Raw genomic sequence first — 23093 nt, forward strand, 5'->3', positions numbered from 1 at the left:
ACTAATCATTAATTCTTCTGGTTCACAGGTAAACTGAAACACTTAAAAGTAACAATAAAGGTATATATACTTCTAAATACCCCAAAGAAACACAGTTGAAAAGGAAATAAGAACAGTAATAATATCAGGTTTTATATCTTTAGATGACAATTCTCATAAATCACACAATAATCTAATTTCTGGGATTAATAGCTGGAATTAATTGTCTAAGATTATGTCTAAGGATGTTCTCCGCTTACCTGTGCAACTGTACAAGAAGTAGTCAACAGTAATATCTTAAACTTTCATTATTTTTTGTGAAGCAAATTTTCAGACTTTTGGAAGAATACTTCTGACTATTATTACCAAAGTCAGTGGAACTATATGCACAGCTCCCATGAAGTCAGTGGGACTGCTTGTTACCCAGGATAAGGAAATATACTGCAACCTAACTTATTTATAATTTGCAAGCACCAGTGCTATCCTCTAACATTTTATTGTAGAATTTTACCGCAGCTGGAAGAGAAGCTTCTGTTTTTCTATGAATGTATGTTCCAGTAGCAACACTAAGTGCTCTGTAAACACCTTCAACAGGATCAGAATGGGAGGCAAAGTAAAGTAGCATCTCAGTATAGTTCAACAGAGCAGGATCTTTGCTGGTGTCGGCAAATAGACTGAAAAAAAACTATAAAAGGACAAAAATATTTAGATTACTTTTTACAAGTGGCATTTAATTAACCACAAATGAGAGGCTGTAAAGAAAAGGATAATATAAAGTCATGACTGCTGATGAGTGATATCATTTTTAAAAATGTGTTGAGGCTCTGTAAATTATGATAAATCAGAAGTGTGTCTGAGTCATTCAAGGAAATAGTAATTGTAGCATTTTCTTTTCTAGAGTGAGGACTTCTGAGGAACAGGGGGAAATTAATGAAATCTTCAATCTCCACAAATAGGTGCAAAACATTCTCAGATGACAGTTGTACCTCTTTCTTCCATGGAGACTTCCACACACTTAGACGCAGGGATCACTTGCCTGCCACTCCCACTCTTTACAAAACTGGGTACTGTGTAGTGAAATTACTGCCTTCAAAGCAGAAAAGGCATAATTAAGTCTTTCTCAGTACACTGTGATTTAGAATACTGAAGGACAATTCCTAGATTCCTTTCCACATTATTTCTAATATATTCTGAAACACCACTGAAATATTGCAGCACTTACAGAAAAAAGGGACACTCATGTCAGAATATTAAGTCTCTTCAAAATATGTTTTTAAAGTTACCTTTATGAGATGTCCCAGCCTATCCAAGGGCAAAGGTTCTGTGCAACTTTTTGTTATGCTTAGATTTTCATTTCCACTAAACCATAACCCAACCTGATAAAAAAAAAAGAAAAAAGTAATTTATTTCCACACCTTAAAATAAAGTGGTCTTCATGTTCTATAATTGTTCAACAGATTACTAAGAGTTTGACTCCTGAATTGAATGAAGCTGAATTTGTTGTTTATATACAGTAACATCAGGATAATTAAGTGTCTGTTTGTAGTTTGTAACACTCTGGGAAGTACTGAGAGTGAAGTAGGATATGAAGTGACTCTCTGCTCTTGAAAAAGTCAAAAATTAACTACTTAGTTGTAAACATACACTGCCCGAGAAGTGGAATATGACACAGATTTTCTATGTGTGTTCTGGTTTCTTCCTATTAGAGTATCCTTTGCTACTCTACAGCTTTTGCCCTAGCTGTTCTTTTGGAAGAAACTGTCCACACACTTCAACATAACATAGGATAGAGGAATGCCTCTTCTCATGCCTGCCTGCTCCCAATAACAAAATTGTCTGTTTCCATTGTAACCGAAAGATTTTAACATTCAAAAGAAAAGTCAGTATATTTCCTATTAGATTAACTGACTAATATGGAAAATTTCAAATAGTTCCAGACCTTCATGAATTGCAGATGTTAATTAGAGATGCAATAATCTTTCAGTATAGATATTAAATGAAAATATTGTAACATAGTTATAAACTTCATTAGTCACATCATTTTCCATATTTCAAGTAAATCACTATATTAATGAATATATAAAATATTGCACTACTATTATCTAATTTCTTTTAAAAACAAGACAATGATATGGAACAAGAGCCTGTTCCAAAACATTTTTCAGAAAAGAAAAGAAATTAGTTAAGTCAGTTTTCTGCTTTATTCCCATGTCAGTTATCTGGGAAAACCAAGCAAATTAATAGCAAGAACATATGACTACACATTGTCTTTCAGATCCTTTTCCAGAAATACATGAGATGGTTTGCTCTAGATGATATAATTATAATAACAATTATAACAACTGATTAATAATTTTATAAAAAAATCCTCTGCTATTATTTCTTCCTTAATTTTATAGACTGCATTGACTCATTAATTCTCTAGTGCACTGTGTTCCATAGAATATGAATCATTTTTTCAAGAGAGAAACTCATAAGAAAGAAACAAGTATTGACATCATAAAATTTGCCACAAATGGCTTCAAGAGGATACAAAAAACATCGCAATATGAACAATTCAGATATTCCTCATAAATAAATTTTATATTGGACTCAACTGAACTTAAATTTTACTTAAGTCTGAAAAATTTGGTTCCCATTCTTCTCATAACCGTATATGCAAACATTCCAAACCACAGTACTGTCAGTAACACAAACTGTTGGACCTCATACATAGCAGATATACAGGGTATTTATGGGGTTTTTAAGAGAAAACAATTCTGGTCATGCTTTCAAACATGAAATAAGAGTGACAGACATAACAACTTCTATCTGCAGTATGAATTGATTGTAGAGCAAAATCTTCAGAGCAATGCAGGCTGCTGGACTGAGTTGCTTTGGGTAGCTTCTGCAGCACCTAATTTATGGGCCTGCCTATATCGGTCTCTTCTGAGAAACAAGCTTCAGCTTTGGAGCTACCTCTACGTTTATGAACTTTTTAGTCCTTTTCAGTCTTTAAGCAACCACATGAGACTGTAGATTCAGAGTCATCACTCCCATATAATCTGGAAGAACTAATGAGGCTAAGTCTATAAACAAATGAGTGTATACTGTTGCATATTTATTCATTGACTGAATGTGAGACAGTTCTGATCCTAGAGCGAGTAAATTAATTGCTTAGTTAGTATTGTATTTGAACTAGGATCCTGTGTTAAAAATGTACATTCACAGACTGTGTGTCTTGTAAGGATTTGTTTATTTTTAAACTCTCACACTTCAGTAAAAACCATCACATCAATAGACAAAGAGCTGTGGATAGACCTACAAATTTTGTGAGTTTTCAGGCTTTGCAGAATTTGTTTGTTTGCAAGTCTGGGGTGGGGATTGGCAGGCACTGCTGGAAGTTTTAAATTAATCAAAGCAGTTCTGAAATTCACAGACCCCTGGAATAACAGAATGTTGATTTAATTTTTGAAGAAAATACTTGGTGACTTGAAAATCATCTACAATAAAGGTTTTATGAAATGTATTTAAAACAGTTTGAAAGTTATTTTAGTATCACCAAACCCATAAAAACTGACAGAACTGTAGAACTTTTGTGTATACATGCACACACCTCTCTATCTTCGTATATATGTGTCTAGTACACAAGTAGAGTGAACTATCAGTCATTCTAAACAGACTAAGAATCCAAAGTAAAAGTAATATACAGAATTAGAACTTTGCTAAAAGAAGAAAAATGTATTCTTAATACTCCTTCACGAAACTTGCTTCCTGAAAAACCTTGCTGAACTATGTGACAGCTTAAACAGAAACTGTCTTTAGAGAGAATAATGGATCAAGGAATTTTATAATTTTCCATGTATTCAAGGTCCCCAAAGCAATCTTTATTTGCAGAAAATCCTTATTTGAAAAATTCTAGAAATATTTAATTAAAGTGGAGCTGATGAGCCCAAACTAAAATAATTATTCCTGTTTGGGGGAAATTTTTTTGTCTTATAGATACAGTGTCAAACAAGTTAATAGCAGTCAAAGTGCTCACAGAATAGTTTCTTTAGAACTAATTCAAATTTGAAATTAATTTAGTGGGAAAGTAGGAAATGGAAGTAAAAAGTAAGTTTAATTGGCCTGATTTGTGGAACTACCAATAAGATAGATATTAGTCTGTCAATTCTCTACAGACAATTTTCAGAAAGCATGTTCAAAAAGCAAAATATTTAAAATTCAGACTGAATTTCTGAATGGAAATAAACCGAACAATATATCATTCATTCCACAGGGTTTAACAAAACAATATTTCTCAAAAAAGAATAAAGTTATGACCTGCATATAGTATTCCTGTGTAACAAAGCCTGATCCAGCTACATCAACAGACTTGAATCTATGTAGAGTTTCAAGGAGCTGCGTCACAGATGGCACTGGCCAAGGCTGTGCTGATACTAGTAAGAATCTGCGCCAGTCAATAAATTCTGAGTTCACTTTGAATACAGATGCCAGGTTTTGCAACTATAAAAAGAAAATAATCAATATTGTCAAATATGCATGCATAAACATAGAATTTCTGTATTCTCTGTATCCTTAGATCTTTTTGCTATGTAGAACAGACATGGTTCTGCAGTGAGATTTTAAAGATGTGTGAAGGACAAGCAACATTCAATAACACGGACATAGACCACTGCCGCTCAGGCTAACCAGCAGACGCAATTGGTATCCATCCAAATAAATACTCTGACTCCCTAAACAGGGATCTGCATCTAAGTTGCCTAGGAGGCAACAGTTCTTAGGATGTGCTAACCCCTAAACTATGCTCCGTCTGGGAGAGTCCTAGGAATTGAACTGAAAATTTAGCTGCACAAATACAAAATCTAGTAAATGCTTGGTCTGGTGCATTGGCTCTCCTTTTACAACTGCCCTGTTTGTTGCATTTGGCTTTTTTACCACTGAAGACATATTATGTGGATAGCAGGGTGGGGAACAGAACACAAAGCAGGGGCAGAGATGTAAAATCTCCTGACACAGTGCTGGAAAGGCTCTATCAGGTGGAGGTGACAAAGTTGGCACAGTTGTTTTGTGAACTGCAGGTGCTGTGAGAATTTACTGGATGCCTCTACACTGTCTTTTTCCCCATAACCAGATATTTTTCTAAAGAGAAGTGTCTGGTTTGCTGCAGACTGGAGTTCAAGAAGGAAGAAATATGTCCACAGGAATAAGGGCCTGTGGCAACACAGCGTGAGACAATTTGATAATGTTGATGCCATCTACCCTAACGCTGTCAGGTACAGTGCCACTTCCTATAACTTGAAAAATTACTTGACATGCTATCAACTCACTCACTGCAAAGACAAAATGGTGAATTCCATTCAGAACAGCTTGTGCAGAATAAACAAACACCTTAGCTTACGCTACATATATTTCCTTTTCTGTGTAATTCCTTCCTTTCACTATAAATGTAAAAGTCCTATTTTAAAATGGTGCTTTGAAGGAAAGGAAATTCTGCTATTAAAATAAAAATAGTACTTAAAAGAACCAGAAGTTCTCAAAGAACAAAGAACATGCGATAACAAAGAATAAAAAACACAGGCACATGTGTTCCACTAATAAAATGAATGTTTCACTCATAGTTTTCCCTATATAATTAATATCCTGTGCTAAGATTAGATTTTTACATACTGATGATGACAGCTGTGCCTAGTTTTCACTAAATGCAGTGGAAATCCATCACTCATAAACTTTAACATGTTTTACTCATGGAATTAATCTGTGTGAAGCATACTTGAATAAAGCTTGTTTTCCTCATGTAAAATCCAATTAAAATGTTAATGTGAATCATGGCTTAGTGTCAGGAATAATCATCAAAATATACTAAAACAAATAAACCTTTTCATCCCAGAGGCTTACCAGCAACACTTGAAAGAAAAGATTAATCAGAAAATTCGGTGATGGAAGATCTGGAAAGACTAAATTATAATTTTTCAGGTTCCTAACTCTGAAAATATTGGATAAATAAGTTTGAGGTCATACAGCTCTGAATTTTCTCCTGTCTTGGAATGAAGGACATAAACAGTCCTATTTAAACACCTGGAAGTAAATTTTCAACAGTGTCTAAGAAACTGATGTAATTTGAAAATGATAAATGAATATAGCGCTTACACAAGCACATGATTTCTGGCACAGTGGCTTCCACAATCTTTCTCTAGTTAAAGAGAAGAACTTTAAGAAAAAAAATACGCCCTATAATCGTTATTCTTCTGACTTTATCACAGTAGGGACAATGATTCATCTTCTACACAATCCAACCCTTCCATTGAAATGAAAACAGGGGTTAACTTACATCTGGAAGCATTAAATTCATCCATGCATCAGGAAGGCAATTTTTTCCAGGATTCAATTTAATGAAGTTAATAAAAATATCAATAAATAGATTCTTTTGTATATGACCTAATAAAAAAAAGGCAATACATTACAAAATTATATTTACCATTTCAAATAGACTTGTTCTGTTGAAGGAAATCTATTTTTTATTTTAACGGTCATATAGAAAAATTAGTTATCTTGCTAGGATGTACTATTAACAGTGGTAATATCTTTCAAACCAAACACAGAATTTTCTCATTTAAAATAAATCTTATGCTGCCTGTCTTACAGAAAAGTGTCAGGTACTTAAAAACATTGCACTTTTTTTTATACTTGGCATTGTGATCAATAGCCCCATCCTCACACAGCCTACACCGACAGTTAATGAGTAGTTCACAAATACCAATCACACACATATTTTATATATTGACTACCTGCAACATTTTCTTTCACTTTCAATTTTATTCCACCATAAGTCTAGCTCTACCTTTGAAAGCAAGCACCTGTTAGAGAATAGAATTGAAAACACAGAGCACTGTCTGCTAACTTTGAAACAAAGTTGAATTGCTTAAAAAGTTTCATGGAATTCGCTTGTGGGAATTATGCATAGGTCCATTAATTTTACCTTAAAGAAATCACAAGATAAAAATAAAGAAGTGATATAAGCCCTGTTTTTTAAAACAAGCATGGATTTACTTACAAGCAAATAGAAACTTCAAACTCCAGATATAGTATTAAAACACAAAATCATATATACCAAAATTTAACAGACAGATATGTCTGCTCATTCAGAAATGGACTTCTCTGGCTCAGTGAGGATTTACTGCAAAACCTCTAGAGTAAAGACAAAAATAATGTTCAAGTTATCAAAATTTTGAAAGACAAAAGTGATTTGGTCAGGTCATGGTCACTTCTAAAGCATGAAAACAGTAAGTTTTCAGATTACCTTTAGAAACAAACACTATCTGTAAAATACCAAAAGGATTTTATTGTTTTCCTTTTAACAGCCAAACTTACCACCCTTTCGAAAAGCCACAGCTGAGCACATCCTATGGCTAATCAATTCTTCTCTTTAAAGCAGAACAGCAAAGTGAAATTTGTTAGGTTTATGAAGAAAGATTTACATGATAGGAATATAAAGAATGTGCTTGGATAGTAATTCCATAATGTTGGTATTCAAGACAAAGTAATCAATTTTAATTAACAGATCTACTATCTCTGTAGATCTGCTTGCCTCCCACCAGAAAAAGCAGGAGTAATGCCCTCAGCACATATTAATAATGTAGAGAAACCCTACACATACACAAGCTGAGCAAACAGGAGAGAAAACTAGATTTGGGAAGCTTAAAGTCTGTTTAAGGAAGGGAGAAATAGCTGGACTTGAAGCCTTGTGTCCTATCATAAATTTCAAAAGGAAAGCAAAAGCTGGGAAAAAATACTGGCAGATCATACCACTAATCTAATGTCAACTCTTGAAGGTTTTTATCAGCTTTGAGAAAAAAATACCTTTTAAAAATCATGGGTGAGTCTGTTTAAAGAAGAACCTTGGATTGCTGATTTAATAATTTTATGGTAACCAGAAAGCTGTATTTTGATGAGAACTTCGAGCCACAAGAATCTGATATTTTCCATAAGGCACAATAAAGCCTACATCACAGAAGTATCATTACTGGGAGACAATGTAGATTGTTACCCAGGTAACTTATTACAGGTTCATGGGGAGAATAGGCTATAGTCCACGAAGCAGCCAGAGTAAATTTATGTTAAAATAACAGGAAAAGTTTTTACATCTTATCTGCAGTCTCAAATTGTCTAGTGCTTCACCATGAAAAGCTCAGCTGCCATAATTTTTATTTCATATTTTACTATTGATTTCCCTTTCCGCATCTGATCCCTGGTACTCTGGCAATCTAATTCCTTTCTCTCACACTATCTTATGTTTCAGACTTTCTAATTCCTACTATCAATTCCCCACATGACAACAAAAAATGCTGTTACAGTATTTCCTGAGTTTCTGGATTACCAAAACATAATCACATTCTGTTTTCTTTCTGCACAACACTCTGAAAAGATACTAAAATCCTCATGTTACTTTTTTCGAGGCTACATGACTTCAGAAACATACCTAAAAATTAATTGAGAGGCAAGGAAATTAAAGAAGTTGAATTAGGAGATGATGTCTGAAATGGGATTAAATGACCCGAGTCTAAAACATTAATGACTATTTATAGAACTTTCATTGGATTGTAGGACATGCTAGAACACGGTTTTCAGGTAGATTTGACATTAGTTGATGTAAGCTAATGGCAAAAAAATTCTGTGTGATATTTAAGCATTGTCAGGTGATATGCTGTGTCTACCCATTTTTCTTACTCTGTGGTAAATGTGAAGAAACATCGCACTCTTTTGTTCATAGCTAAGCTACTTCCTACCCATTAATTACAGAACTGCTGATGCTCTGTAGGGTAATTTCTTTTACTATACTACCTTGTCCTGAAATATCTGAAGTGGGACATTCCAAAGTGTCTTCAAAAAGTTAGAATAGTTCAAAAAATCAAATGTAGCGTGACCTAATTCCTTTTCATGATAAATCTAGGAGGAATGAGAACATCTCAGAGGGAGGAGCAATCCCTCATAATCATATTAAAAAAGATATCAAATAACCTTCCTCAATGTATTTATAGACATTTTGTCTACATTTAATGCATTTGTTTTTTATTATGAAGCATGGAACTGTTCTTTAATGTTGGATTACATTACAAGTCAAAAAATGATTCATTGGTTTAATTTAGTGGTTGCTAATGCCACAAAACTGTCTTAAAACCATGGAGAGATGCTATGAGAGGGCAGTTACACAGATGGCACTGAGAAAAGAATACTGGAGTCTGCAAATTGGGGGGCAGGCTCTGGAAGTGCAAGGAAATAATATCCTCTGGGAAAGAAGGGGAAAACAATTCTCAGAATGGGCTTTGTCCACCTAAGAGGACTGGTGTCAAAACCCCCAAACACAATAGGTTTTTTTAGAATGTTGTAGGAGACTTAATAGAAAATGACTTATTACACATGTAGAAACACTTCTAATTAGACAGGATAGCAAGCACTTTAACAGAAGAATTAGAATTCTAAAAGACTTCAAAAAACTGGAGACATGGTCAAGAGCATTATGTAAATTTAATTGGAAACATATCAAAGTGCTTTGAGGAAAAAGACTGCCCAAATGAACACACTTATTACATCGCAGATAAAACCAGTCAGGAAAGGACTTTAAGAGTACTGGATAACAGTATAAGAATTTACCATGAACTTTACAAATTTGAGATACAGTCTAGGATAGAAAAGACTATCCAGTAACAATAAATGTCACATAAAAGTCACAGTGAGAATCTTACTTCCCAAGTAAGATTTCTGTAGAAAAGGTTCTAGGAATTATGGCAGATTACAATATCATAAAAAAGTACAAGGTAAGGCACTGAAAATAATCTTTGCAATTTTTCAGCTGTTAAAGCATCTGCTGGCAAACATTTTGGAATTTGCAGATCTAGAAGGATGTATGGAAACTAAGGAGTGCCCAGGAGAAAGCAACAAGAATCATCAGAGGGAAAACCATGTCCTGAGAGGCAAGGTTGAAGGAAACCTGGTAGCTTGATCTCCAAAAGGAAGAATATGAGAAAACACAGCAGCAGTTTTGCAGTTAAAAACAAACATTACAAAGATGATAGGGACAGCCCCCTCTCCATAGCTGCAATTAAGAAGAATGATAGGAAATCAGATTTATTTGCTGCAGTAACAAAACCACACTGATCCTACAGTGGACTATTTTAAAGGCTTATCAAAAAAGAACAAGGGGCAAATCCTGGATACAGATGGTCTAACTAAGCTTGATTCCATTTTTAAACACAGGTGACTTCTTGATATGCCTTTCCAACCACATACTACAAAACTCAGATTTTACTAGTGTTTTTCAAAGGGCAATGTATCCATTAACTTCAATCCTAAAACTAAAAATGTGATGCTGCCTCTGGGCATCATTCAGTGGTATATATTTAAAATATTCTTTTGCTTGTTACTTTGTTTTTCTTCTTCTGTTGTTGGATATTCTGGGGACATATTTGCAAATTTTTCTAATCTCATAGTTAAAACCTTCTCATTTGTAAACTTTGAGGGAAAAAACTTGGTGTTATGAGACTTAAGGGAAAATCCTTAGAATCAGCAATATCACAAATCTAATAAGGTACCCCGTATAATATATATCCTGTTGTTTATGAGCTAAAGCACAACTAAATATTTTCATTATATAAGAAATCACAAATGAAGACATTTCAATGATGCATCTTTTATAACCAACCCTATAATGCACAACACTGACCTCTTCTTCTTATCCCTGCAGATTAAATCTAATTGACTGGACTAATGTCCTCTAACCATACACGCATTCAAAACCTACTCTATTTCTGACATACTGTTCAGACCTAGAAGTAACATAAATATATACGCAAAACACACACAAAAAGACTATACATAGTGAGGGGGTGTGCATGTTGTGTGCATATAAATATAGTATAACTTCTGCAGTTACTAAATATGTTTTATATTGAAAGCAGACAATTGATCACAATTTTGGAAATTAGTTGATCTAAAGGTTAATGACCTCAAATTCATTTCTTCCAAATGATTTCCAGTTCATCTTCATAACTGTTGGACGAACTAAGAAGAGTCATTAAGAAATTCACTTTAGCTTTCTTTTGATATAAAACATTGCTTTTGCTTGATGGTGGAACTATATTCTACCAGTATGCTTCTCCTTGATTGGAAATTATCAAGAAGAAAGTTGCATTTAGAATATGTAGAATTAAAAAACTACAAAATCGGAAACTGCTCTGAACAACTGTCATTCTCGGATCCCATATAAAAAATCAAGATACATCATTCTTATTGCAAACCCCAATGGAACATTTTTACAGAGTAAAAAGTGCTTCAAGCACTTTTGAAGTGTATTAGTCATATCCTGGCTGTAAGATCATTTGCTTTGGGAAGACTGATACATGCATTTAGTAATCAGTAATGGTGAATGACCTGTTCTGCCTTTGTAGGTCAAGGTCAAGTAGTCACTTGACAGAAATAATGCTCTGATTTTCCACACATTTATCAAAAGAAAATCATGGTTTTCAGAATGAATGAGGCTTCTTGGACTATTAAAGACTAGTAGTAAGATAACTGTTAACTCCAGTGTTTATAATCTATTACGACTAAGCTAGAAGCAATAAAAAAACAGTAGAAGTTATGTGTCATCCCTCTGTCCACACGTCACTGAGGGAAGAACGTAATCCATTATTTTTATTCATTGTGTTCAGAATTGTAGAAGTTTGGTATAGAAGGGCAAATGTAAACTTGTACTGGCAATTCAGCACTGAACATAAAGAAAATCCATATTTTAAAATTGCAAAACATAAAAAAATGTAATTCTTACATTCATTAACTCTGCAAGGCATTCTGTTAAAGTGTCCATGTATGTTACAAGAAGATTGTGAAGTAAAAGCTAACAATTTTTATCTAGTCACTTCCATAGAGACTCTTCAAATCAAAGTCACAATTTTTATCTAGTCACTTCCATAGAGACTCTTCAAATCAAAGTCAGAGGAGTAATCTGACATTTCATCTGTCATCATAACACCACCCTGTAGTCTTCCATTTCTCTGTCAAGTATGTTCCACAAATTAATAGCTTTTTTAGGGTCAAATCTTTTGATACCCGAAGAGTTCATCTGAATTACCATAAGATCAGTCACACTTTCAGACATTAGTTTAGAGTGCAAATGCCTCATGGTGAGTTTCATTTGACTGAAGCCTCAATCCGTTTCAGCTGAACTTGCCGGCAGAGTTAGGATCAAATCTACCAGTGTCAAGATGTTGGGATACTTCTTGGAATAACCTGAGTTCACTAAATCCCATGTCAAGGTCTGGATGTTCTGAAATCTATAAAGCATGGTAAAAAGTATAGTTATAACTAACATTAAACATGTTTCCATAATCCTTTTCAGTCAAACTATAAGCAGGCGCAAATGCAGGTTTCTTACCTGTTATATAGCTCTAAGTTCAACACGCGCCATTCAATTTCTACTTCAACTATTTTCACACTAGCAGCTTCTAGTATGGCTTCATAATGTTTAGTCAAGACAGACACTTCCTTTACACCAAATTCTATAACGGAGGGGAAAAAAAAATTGTTTTTAAAAAGTTTAGAATGTGCACTTCAAGTAGTTACAGTAATAGTTCTATACCTTGTTTCATTTTGTCAGGCCATAGTTTGAAACTTCCAGTAGTAGTTGCTCTAAAAACATCTTGACTTGCATCACAAAAACAATCACATAACCTCTTCACCAAATCACTTAGGACTCTGGTTCATACTGCTGAAATATTTCCATTTCCAACAAGCTGGTAACCATGAAAGTGCTGAATGGTCTCCATCAGACGTTCCCTTGGATGAGCTCTGAACGACACAGAAGACAAAACAATACCTAATACTCTTTTATTGTATTTTAAGAGATTATCATTCAGGTTTTAGAAATGCCAGACCTTGTTTGATACATGTGGAGTGTTTCCAGTGTTAACTGCATGGTTGGAAATATATCTGTAATGGAGAAATTATGATCCAGAGTGACATGAGACAGGATATTGAGGGCATTGATGGCATCCAACAAGAAGTGTGAAAACTTGACTATCTCCATTTTCAGAAGGAGGTATAAAAGACTTTTGACTTTCTGCTGGTTTGAGGCTTTTTAATCTCTTTCAATCTGGAAATAACAAATATAGAAAAAGAAAGTGTCAAGTATGTGGATCAAAATTAGTTACAGCAATTATTTTTTTCTGAAGTTACACCCAAATTTTAAATCACTTACCTTACTCAGATGTAGAACGATTGCAGGATAACATTTAAGGAGAATTTGTAGAGCTCTATGCAGATGAGGAAACCACTGGCAGCCTCCAATGCAAGAAGGAATAGCTAGGCGTAACATAATAGCTTCAAATGCGGCTTTGAGATAATTCTTATTTAGAGGTGAGTTACAATAAAAGAAATACATTTCTCAAGACACTGCTTAAGATGTGGTACAGCTGAATATTTTTCAGTGGTCTTTTGTAAGCCAGCTTTAGGTGGTGAGTAAAACAATGCACAGATTGTACACAAGGCTTAATTTTCCTCAGAAGTTTAGCTACTCCAACGTTTTCTCCTACCATGACATCTGTCCCATCACCTCAAATCCAAATAATTTTCTTGACCAGTCTTGGCTTGCCAAACAGAGCTGAAGATTTATTTGTACTGTTTTCTTAATTGCATTTTTTTATAGTTGAAGCATCTGTTTTTGGAACAGGTTGAACACCAACAATCCAGCAATGGACTTTTCCTTCATTTGCAAAGCGCACGTAGACAACTGCAGATGCTTTGATTATACTGTCTGTGATTATACAGTCTCCAACACTAATGACAAAAAAGAATTTACATTTCTCCAGTGTATAAACAATCTAACTGACTTGTCATTTCTAAACACAGAACCAATATCCACTCCTTTCATACCATCTAGTTTGCACACCCAGTGAAGGTCTGTAAAGGGACAACCACATTTAGCAATAGCATGGCATGTTCTAAAAATATTCTACTCTTCCTAATGTTACAGAATTCATGCTTTTCAACATCTGCTCTTAAGAAGTTGCATCTGGTGAAGTAGTACTGGCAGCTTCCATACAGGTAGCCCAGGCATGAGCTTCACTACTCTGGTGCGTATTTATAAATTCAAGTTTGAAGTCATCAGTGCCAGAACAAAAATTATGAATGTTTTCTCCCAAATCCACATTATGCTTACGACAAGGTGCACAAAACATTATTCTCCTTTCATCATCATATTTTAACCAGGAGTATTTTGTTAACCATATTTTTGGAAACGGGCGATTTTTCTTTGTTCTCTGTTGTTCCAAATCTTTCTTCTCTTTCCCTCTGTCACCAACTTCTCGCTTGCTAGAAGAAACACTCTTGTTTTTAAATTGCTTCAGTGCTTTTATAGCTATAATTTAAAAAGAAACAACTAAATATAAAATTGTTCTGATTTCATAAATTATCAATTGTATTCTTTCTTCTTTTATCCACATTTGTTTTGTTAATTTGGGACTAGACTTTGACTTGAAATAAACAGTCATAAAAGGGAACAAAGAAAACTGAGATCTGCTCTTAAACTAGCAGAAGGCTAATGAGGACCCTTGTAAGAAATGTGCAGTTTTGACTCCTTTGACTACCAGAATTTTGTCAGAATATGGAACCACTAAAGTGATGCAGCATCAATACATTTTTGAAACTGGAAAAAACTCCAGAGTTACTGAGTGGAATTCAAAATGGTCTTACAGGCAAAATGTTCTCAGAATATACTACTGAGGTCATAAACCTACTACAATGCCCATTACACTTAAGAGAAATATTAATTTGGAGCAAGTCTGTAAATACATGATCAAATACCTGTCACAGAATGCAAAAGATGTTCTACAGCCTATGTAGCTGACCTGATCTTAAAATATATTTATCTGCAGAATGCTTTTATTGCTGTTTTGAGAAAGAGAAACCGCATAAGCTTCACATTTTGTTCTCAAAATGGAAACATTGCTAAAGCATTGAAATTGTTCTCAATATTATTCTCCTGAATTGTTCTCAAGATGGTCATTCACATATTTTGTAGAAGCTGACGACATAAGCTCACATTTCTGAAAATTCCATCTCTAGAACTTGTGAATCTCCCACTTTGGGCAAGTAGTTTAATGATTCTTTTAGGACACTGTTGTCATAAGGTCATGACTTTGAAAATAAAGAAGTCAAATAACTAAGACAAACAGCAGGCAGAATTAGCCAATAAAACTTGAAATCTGTTGAATGGGAAATAGAAGTAAAGCACCAAGGAAATAACCCAGGAACAAGCTTGACTTCTCACCGTCTTTGCTGTAATGTGTACATGAACAGGCAAAATTAATAACTACAATAAGCTAATCATAGAAAGAAATGCCATTTCTGGTGCTTTCAAAGGTCTTAAGAAAAAAAGTCCTTGTACCATGCTCTGTTTGATTTTACAAGAAGGGGCAAATTTTCATATATGTATTTTACAACTCATGAGAACTGCTTTTTCCCATAGTCATAAAATGACAGTTTGACTGCTTCATTCTATCCTGAGCATCCTGAAAGGCCATGGTATTAAAAATTGTTAGGAATATGCTGCTGTAATACATTCCCATTATGAATTATTCTTTTAAAGAACTATTGATACCACATGGAGAACTTTAACTCTGAGACAGCAGCTGTGCTCCACATGGATAGTAAAAATACCCAGATCTCTAGAGAAGCCCAAGTATCACACCCAGGACCACAAAGAGAGACGGAGAAGCATTCTCAACACAGAGTAAAGATTAAAACCTCTCCCTAATATTAGGCAGCTACAAAACCACAAGCAGAAAAAAGAGATGGGGCAGAATTAATGGATCTGCAATTGCACCCTATAGTGTCTACTGCTTCCTGAGGTACATGGGCACCCGTACAAATTTGCTGCTAATTCAAAAAATGTGGGGATCAGAGTAAATTCTGTGAGCATCTGCCAGGGATGAGACTCCCTGTAAGAAGGACCTTCCATGTTACCAACATATTTCAAGTTTTCAACTACGATAATCTCACTAAAGCAGATTATACTCCTTACAGCTCCTCCCCACAGTATATTCTTACCATGTTTACCTAAGGAAATGAAAGTTACGCAGTTGTGTTGCCTATATGTATGTCTCTACAGCAATTTGTCTGGCTGCCAGCACTCTCTCACTGATAAACTCAGAATGGCAAATTTGAACCAAGTTTGTCAGTTGGGTAGAGTTATGAAGGTCCTGTAGATTTCTTTTAGATCTGTTTCAAGGTCCTGGAGAAAGATCCTCATAACACTTCTGTGGGGGAAAAGATAGGGAGATGACCAGCTTTTACCCCCTCTGTGGATGAAAGACAGGCGTCAGTCAACCTCAACTCTGTTCCAGAGCGTACACAGTATCCAGGGCGTGCAAGTGGAACATGTAGGTAAGAACACAGGAACACAGGGAAGAACAACAACAGGTTTTCATTTTCTCTTTTTTTTTTTTTAATGAACCTAACAAATATGGAAAGGAACAGGGAATGGACTAGTGCAGGGAAATTGAAATACGGGAAAAGGTGGGATTTGATACAGTGGTACTATGGAAAGATCACAGGATAGAAAAGGAAGCCAGTCTGTAGTACCTCTGAAGCAGTCTCTTTGCTGTAACACAATAACATCAATGAAATCAAAAGGGAAACTAATGTAGAGAAAGCTACACAAGGTAGAAATGTTTTTCACTAAAATCTCTTGAAAATTAGTATAATTCAGTGATATTCAAGGTGCCACTGACATGCATTTATATATGTTTAAATAGGCAGTACAGAAACATAATAAACAAATGCAAAAAAATTAATGAAGAACTTAAGATTATGACCGTAACTTAAACAGAAAACAAAAAAAAAAAGTGTTCAAAAAGGAACACTAAGAATGATAGCAGCAAAAGTGTACACTAGATGTGTGACTGTGAACCAGGACTGTGACATTTTAAAGGAACATAAGAAATAAAGAGCAATCACCATGTCTCAGTTATAAGCTACAGATACAATACAAAAGAGGCTATCTCTTAATGAAACAGCAATCAGCAGAAATTTTCTAGAATCATAGAATCATGCAATGGTTTGGGTTCGAAGGGATATTTAAAGGTCCTGTAGTACCAATCCCCCTGCAGTGAGTAGGGACATCTTCAACTGTATCAGGTTGCTCAGAGCCCCATACAACATGACCGTGAATGTTTCCAGGGATGGGGCATCTACAGCCTCTGTGGCAACCTGTGCCAGTGTTTCACCACCACTCTCATTGTAAAAAAAAAAATCTTTCTTATATCTAGTTTCTTTTAGTTTAAAACCATTATCACTAGTCCTATTACAACAAGCCTTACCAAAATGCCTGTCCTCATTTTTCTTATAAGCCCCCTTTAAGTACTGAAAGGCTGCACTAAGGTCTCCTTTGAGCCTTCTCTTCTCTAGGCTGAACAACCCCAACTCTCTCAATCTGTCCTCACAGGACAGATGTTTGGTCCCTCAGATCATTTTTGAGGCCCTGATCTGGACTCGCTCTAACAGGTCCATGTTAGGTGCATGTCTTTCCTGCGTTGAGGATTCCAGAGCTGGACACAGTACTCCAGGTGGGAAGTAGGGAGGAAGAATCACCTCCCTTGACCTGTTGGCCATGCTTCTTTTGATGCAGTCCAGGATATGGTTGGCTTTCTGGGCTGCAAGTGCACATTGCCAGCTCATGTCCAGCTCTCAATCCCTCTATTTCCCAGCTTGTGTTGATATTGAGGGTTACCCTGACCCATGTGCACAGCCTTGCTCTTTGCCGTGTTGAACCCCAGGAGGCTCATATACCCCGACTTATTGAGCTTGCCCATGTCCCTCTGGACAGCATCCTGCCCCTCAGGCACATCAACCCCACGACTCAGCCTGGTGTCATCTTCAAACTCACTGAGGGTGCACTCTATCCCAGTGTCTGTGTCATCGATGAAGATAATATTAAACGGAACTGATCTGAGTTAGGACCCCGAAAGGACACGACCCACCACTGATCTTCATCAAGACATTGAGCTCTGGACATTACTCCCTGAATGTGACCATCCAGCCAATCCCTTGTCCAACAAATAGGTCACCCATCAAACCCATCTCTCTCCATTTTAGCAAGAAGGATGTTGTGCGGGGACTCTGTCAAAGGCCTTAACACAACATCAGCCAGATGACATCCGTTGCTCTTCTCCTTTTCACTAAGGTAGTCACTGCATCATGGAAGCCCATGAGGTTGGTCACGCAGGACTTGCCCTTGGTGACGTCATGCTGGCTGTCTTAAATCACCTCCCTGTTCTTTGTGTGCCTTAACACAGGTAAGGCACATAACTCAGGATGAAACAATTTCCCTGACTGAGGAATGGGAGGAAAGACACAGGTTATAAACCTATATAGGGGCAAAATAAGAAGTGATTGTAAACCTACACTTGAGATGAGAATTGTGTTAACATTTTATTCCCTTTTAATCAAATTTTACCAAAACATTTGAAAATATTTGTACTCCCCTTCATTTTTACTGAGAAAAAGGTTTCCACTGCAATTTCTGACAAACAATTTGGATAATGATCTATGCAAATTATGCCCCAGGGCCTGTAGCACAGATATAATGGATAAATTAATTAAATTAACCTTGAGGCTGAACTATATTAATTTAACTTTGGTATTCTAAAAGCTAGTAGTGTGGGATATGTCTGTCATCGGATGAAAAATACAGAGTCTTAAAAATAGGGATTCGTTCACCTCAAGATTTTGAGACACTCATCACTCTCTGCAGGTGATTTTCACCGTAAATATTTACTTCAGTTATTCACTGATTATTACTGATTTTGATATGTTACATGCCCAGTCTTTACTAATTAGCAAGAGTTGAGATTTTAAATTTAGAATCGTACAGAGTAAGGTATTCCTGTTGCTGTACAGATGCAATGAGGGAAAAGGAGAGTTCTTCAGTCATGTTGACTGAGATCTGAATACTTGGATATACATATTCAAGTGGACAGAAACATATATAAACATTAAATATGTAACATAAAAGTAATTGGATAGACAGATTTTAAAACTGTACTTAAACAGTCACAGGATTCTTAAATTAAATAACATACATGATTTAGTAAGAGACCTAACAAGAGGTGTAAGTGAAACTAAGTTAACAGAATTACCAAATTTTCTATTAATTGTAGGGAGTGGTATTGTATCTGCTCTGGATGTCTGATGAAGTGCTTTATATCCCAGAAGTCCAGGTATTTTTAATCTATAGAATTTGTCTACTTCCTTAGTCTATAAACATGTCTGGTTTTATTTTCACATTTTTAAAAAAGAACATTGAAAATAAATATCACCTTAAAAATGTTACAGTCCAAATACGGGGAACCAGGGGGTTGTAATAAGAAACGAAAAATGAGACATACAAACTTCACTCCCTATTCACATCAAAGTCAGAACATGTAGGTTATTATTGTAAGCTCTTGAACTGTTTCTACAAACGTGTTTGGGAAGATATAGCAGAACCTGATTATTGCTCTCACCAAAACGTTCTATTAAGAAGGGAAACTCTCAGTTGAAATAGAAGCACACTTTACTACATCTATCTGTTCCAAATCTAGCAACACAGTAAAACTCAACCGACAGATCTACTACTAAAAAAGACACAGCAATACAATTTGGCCAGTGGCTGTCCTCTACGTTTACCAAATCTGGAATCAGGTTAGTTCACACCTTAGCAGACGATTTCATAATTTTTTAAAATATGCATTTTAAACATTTGTTGAATACAGGATATAGAAGTGTTTAAAGCCCGACTAAACTTTATTTCTGATGAATAATCCATTATATAATTCAAACTGGAATGGTAAATGAAGATCATGACTGTGAAAAAAACAAATAAAATTTAAAATTCCCTTGTGTAATCCAGTCATACAACGGAGAAAAAAAGTTTGGGAATGAATCTGTTTTGATTTGTTTGCTAATGAAAAACACTACCAAAATTGCATTCTCTGAAGTACCTTTGGAAGAAAATTCGGAAATTCCAGATGCATGCTAACTGAACTGACAATATATGTGGTTGTAAGAAGAATACAGTGCTAAAAGGAATCAAATGGGATGAAGTAAATTAGATAATTAGTTCATTTTGTTGATAAGCACACAACACATCCAAAGAAACTATAGAAAAGAAAAAAAAAAGTGTTAGCAACTCCGTTTTAAGACCTGCCAGTTCTTCTTATAAAAAAGGAGCACATTCCTGAGGCAATATATTAAAACACTGTTGACAAATTAATTAAAGGAGTTAGTGAAATTAACCAGTACTGCAGGGCCACCTTGAATTTGGGCAACTATACTTGGGATAATAAAAAAATAATATATTAAGTATTTCCTTATCGAATGAAAGGCTGTGTCAGTAGGCACGAAGGTCCAGCATACATCGTATTTGTCATCCATTGGTGTCTAGAACAGTGAGTAACACGTTTCCATGGAGAACCAAGTGTGCAGGACAGAACAAAGTTGTCTATGATGAAACAGCAATTCTTGAATACATTAAATTCCTAAAAAACACAAAGCTGTTTACAATTTGTATAACATTTCTTTTGTAAATACTAAATAATTTTTAGATATATTGACATTCCTCTTTTTTGCTTTCATTTGGCAATTTGTCAAACATATCTGGAAAAGACATCCTTTTGACATTTGTCAAATATCCTTTGAGAAAAGTGTTTACATACTCATTTTTTTCCAAAATAATAATTTCTCCTTTGTTACTCTGTTTTGCTTCAGTTTCTAGGTAAAACTCTTCTTCACGCAATTTCTCTACTGTCACAGAAAATAAACCCGACTTCCATTATTAGAACAACTTTAGGAATTCTGCTCTTCACATAATACAGAAAATGGGTAGATTTATTCCATTTAAATAGGTAGACTTACCTTACAGCCTAAGCCTTGTGTGCATGGATTTCCATTATGAATGCTCAGGGAACTGCTCAGATGAGGGAAAATTATAAAATTAAGATGTCTGGCAGCAAATCCAGATCTGTTTAGAGATTCTCCAACACAGGGACTAGTGTGCTACTTTTCTGTATCTCCTTTAGAGCTGCTATCTGCAGTTTCATTGCCAGTGTGATGAGTGCTCTGGTATTTTTCCCTTTTTTGTTCAGCTAGAGACTACTGAGGAGGCATGATAACAAATTATTGTCTCAAATAAGATCCCAGAGGACATGTAACAGCATTCTTCTACTGTCTAGTGACTATTAAATGAAGATACTTACTTTTTTGGATAGCTGCGCAAGTCATCTTGGGTAACTTTAGTGAATATATAACATATAATCAAAAAGACAGTATTGTAGAACAGTAACAAATTAATTTGTCTTTTTGCCAGCTATTATAAATGTACAAGGATAATAACTTGTTCTGTATTAAATATGCCAAGATATTAGAATTTGTACTACACAAAGTTGTTCAGTTTCAAATATCTTAATGAATAAATGATTTAAAACAAAAGAAGAACTTTTAAGTGGAATGACCAGTCAAACTGGTGTCTGTTTTCCACCTCTACGGCACTATGTAATAACTCCAACTATAGAGATTTTTAGTCTCAAATGGCTTTATATGTGTAATATCTGATGTTTCAATCTCTACAGAAGAGTTTGGAATGCTTGCAAGCTCATCCATGCTCTGGCACTACAGGTATAATACTATGCATCTCTCTAAAGGACAACTGGAAACATCCTTCTGCTTACATATGAGTTAATGCTCAAAAGCTAGTGGAATTTTTCCGCAAATGCACATGAAAAGCATTTCTTGATTAAGAATTAAATTCAACTTCTTTGTGCCTTTGTGATCTTATTATATGGCAAGAGTTGGATACAAACTGTAAGTACATGTTTACACATTGTATTTCACGATCTTAGTGGCAATCATAGTAAAATTATAATATGAAACACTGGTAGTAGTGAAACCTAAAACTACAACTACTTTCCATCTCAGTTTAGAACTGCCTAAACCATTTTATGACATTTACACAGCAGCTTTAAGTTTTGCAAGGAAGCCTCGTCAAGCACCTTCAGCCTAAAGTTCCTATAATTATAGAACAGGCACAAAATAAACACAACTACAAATGAAAAAAAAAAGTACACATCTGAGTTAAGACTTCAAAATCACCCAAAACAACTGGCACACATTGACTGGAAGAACATAATGGTTAATAGTTTCATGAAAATACCATTTTCTTTAAAAAATGTGTTTAAAATAATACAGTTTCAGTTTTCACCGAGCTCTGAATTAGTAAACGAATTAAAGACTTGCTTTTGAAATGATCTTTAAGCAAAATAAGCATGATACATACCTCTCTTTAAAACATATTACAGACACACCTGGTAGAGGAATATGAAGTACATGGTCTTGAGGATACAAAGCCCATAGCAAAGAGACTAAAAGCTTTCAAGTGGTCTGGTGTTTAACATTTTTCATATTCTGCACTATAACTTTGTTTTTGTATGCGGCACTGTCTTTAACTGTAGTACAATATAGCTAATTTGCAGCAGTTACCTTTAATTTCAAGTTGGTAAGCAACAGTCTTTCATGAGTGAAAAAAAAACCTTTTCTCACCTTTAGGTGCCACTTGTAGAAACTGCTTATGAAATGTAGTTAGTTGTGAAATGGTTAAAGTACCACTTCCAGATGTCTCTACATGTGGAACTTGTGGTGCAGGAACAGGGTCAGGAATCACTTTTACATCACTGTTGATGAAGAAATCTGTTTCTTCTAAAGTCATTTCATATTGGATTTTGCTACAACTCTCAATATGGTGCCGTGCAACTTCAATCAGCTTTTCAACACTGTGAAAGCATAAATGCAGAAAACAATATTTTTAATACACAATGTTAATAATGTATGTTCAAATTTTAATGTGTTTACACTTTGAGAGCTTTCCTGAAGTAAATATTACAAATCCTCTGTGTGAATTCTGTACACAGCAAAATTGTTATGATAGGTACTCCTATTATGACAGCAAGATAACTTTTGACTGTGGTAAGAAACTTATATAAAGGCAGAACTAAGCCACAGGAGAGACCTGATGGAAAAATACTGAAAGATGAGACTTTCTTTATTCCACACAT

General features: G+C 35.1%; 1 protein-coding gene across 4 annotated transcripts in view; it reads right to left on the reverse strand.

Annotated features, from left to right (window-relative positions):
- Nucleotides 1–23093, reverse strand: part of SPEF2 (sperm flagellar 2) — an 88462-nt gene that overhangs the window by 9764 nt on the left and 55605 nt on the right. For 2 of the 4 annotated variants that reach the window (XM_054054383.1, XM_054054384.1), the window contains exons 28-32: nt 22582–22811; nt 6290–6396; nt 4282–4464; nt 1263–1355; nt 491–664 (exon numbers count right to left, since the gene is read on the reverse strand). In XM_054054383.1, coding sequence (XP_053910358.1) covers nt 491–664; nt 1263–1355; nt 4282–4464; nt 6290–6396; nt 22582–22811 — 787 coding nt within the window. Of the gene's footprint in view, nt 1–490; nt 665–1262; nt 1356–4281; nt 4465–6289; nt 6397–10100; nt 12285–12385; nt 12510–12589; nt 12799–12884; nt 13103–13207; nt 14366–22581; nt 22812–23093 lie in introns of those variants that run through there. The other 2 variants (XR_008447812.1, XM_054054385.1) reach the window with 2 other exon arrangements.

The sequence above is a fragment of the Cuculus canorus genome, chromosome Z (genome assembly GCF_017976375.1).
Source record: "Cuculus canorus isolate bCucCan1 chromosome Z, bCucCan1.pri, whole genome shotgun sequence".
In the NCBI taxonomy this organism is placed as follows: Eukaryota; Metazoa; Chordata; class Aves; order Cuculiformes; family Cuculidae; genus Cuculus; species Cuculus canorus.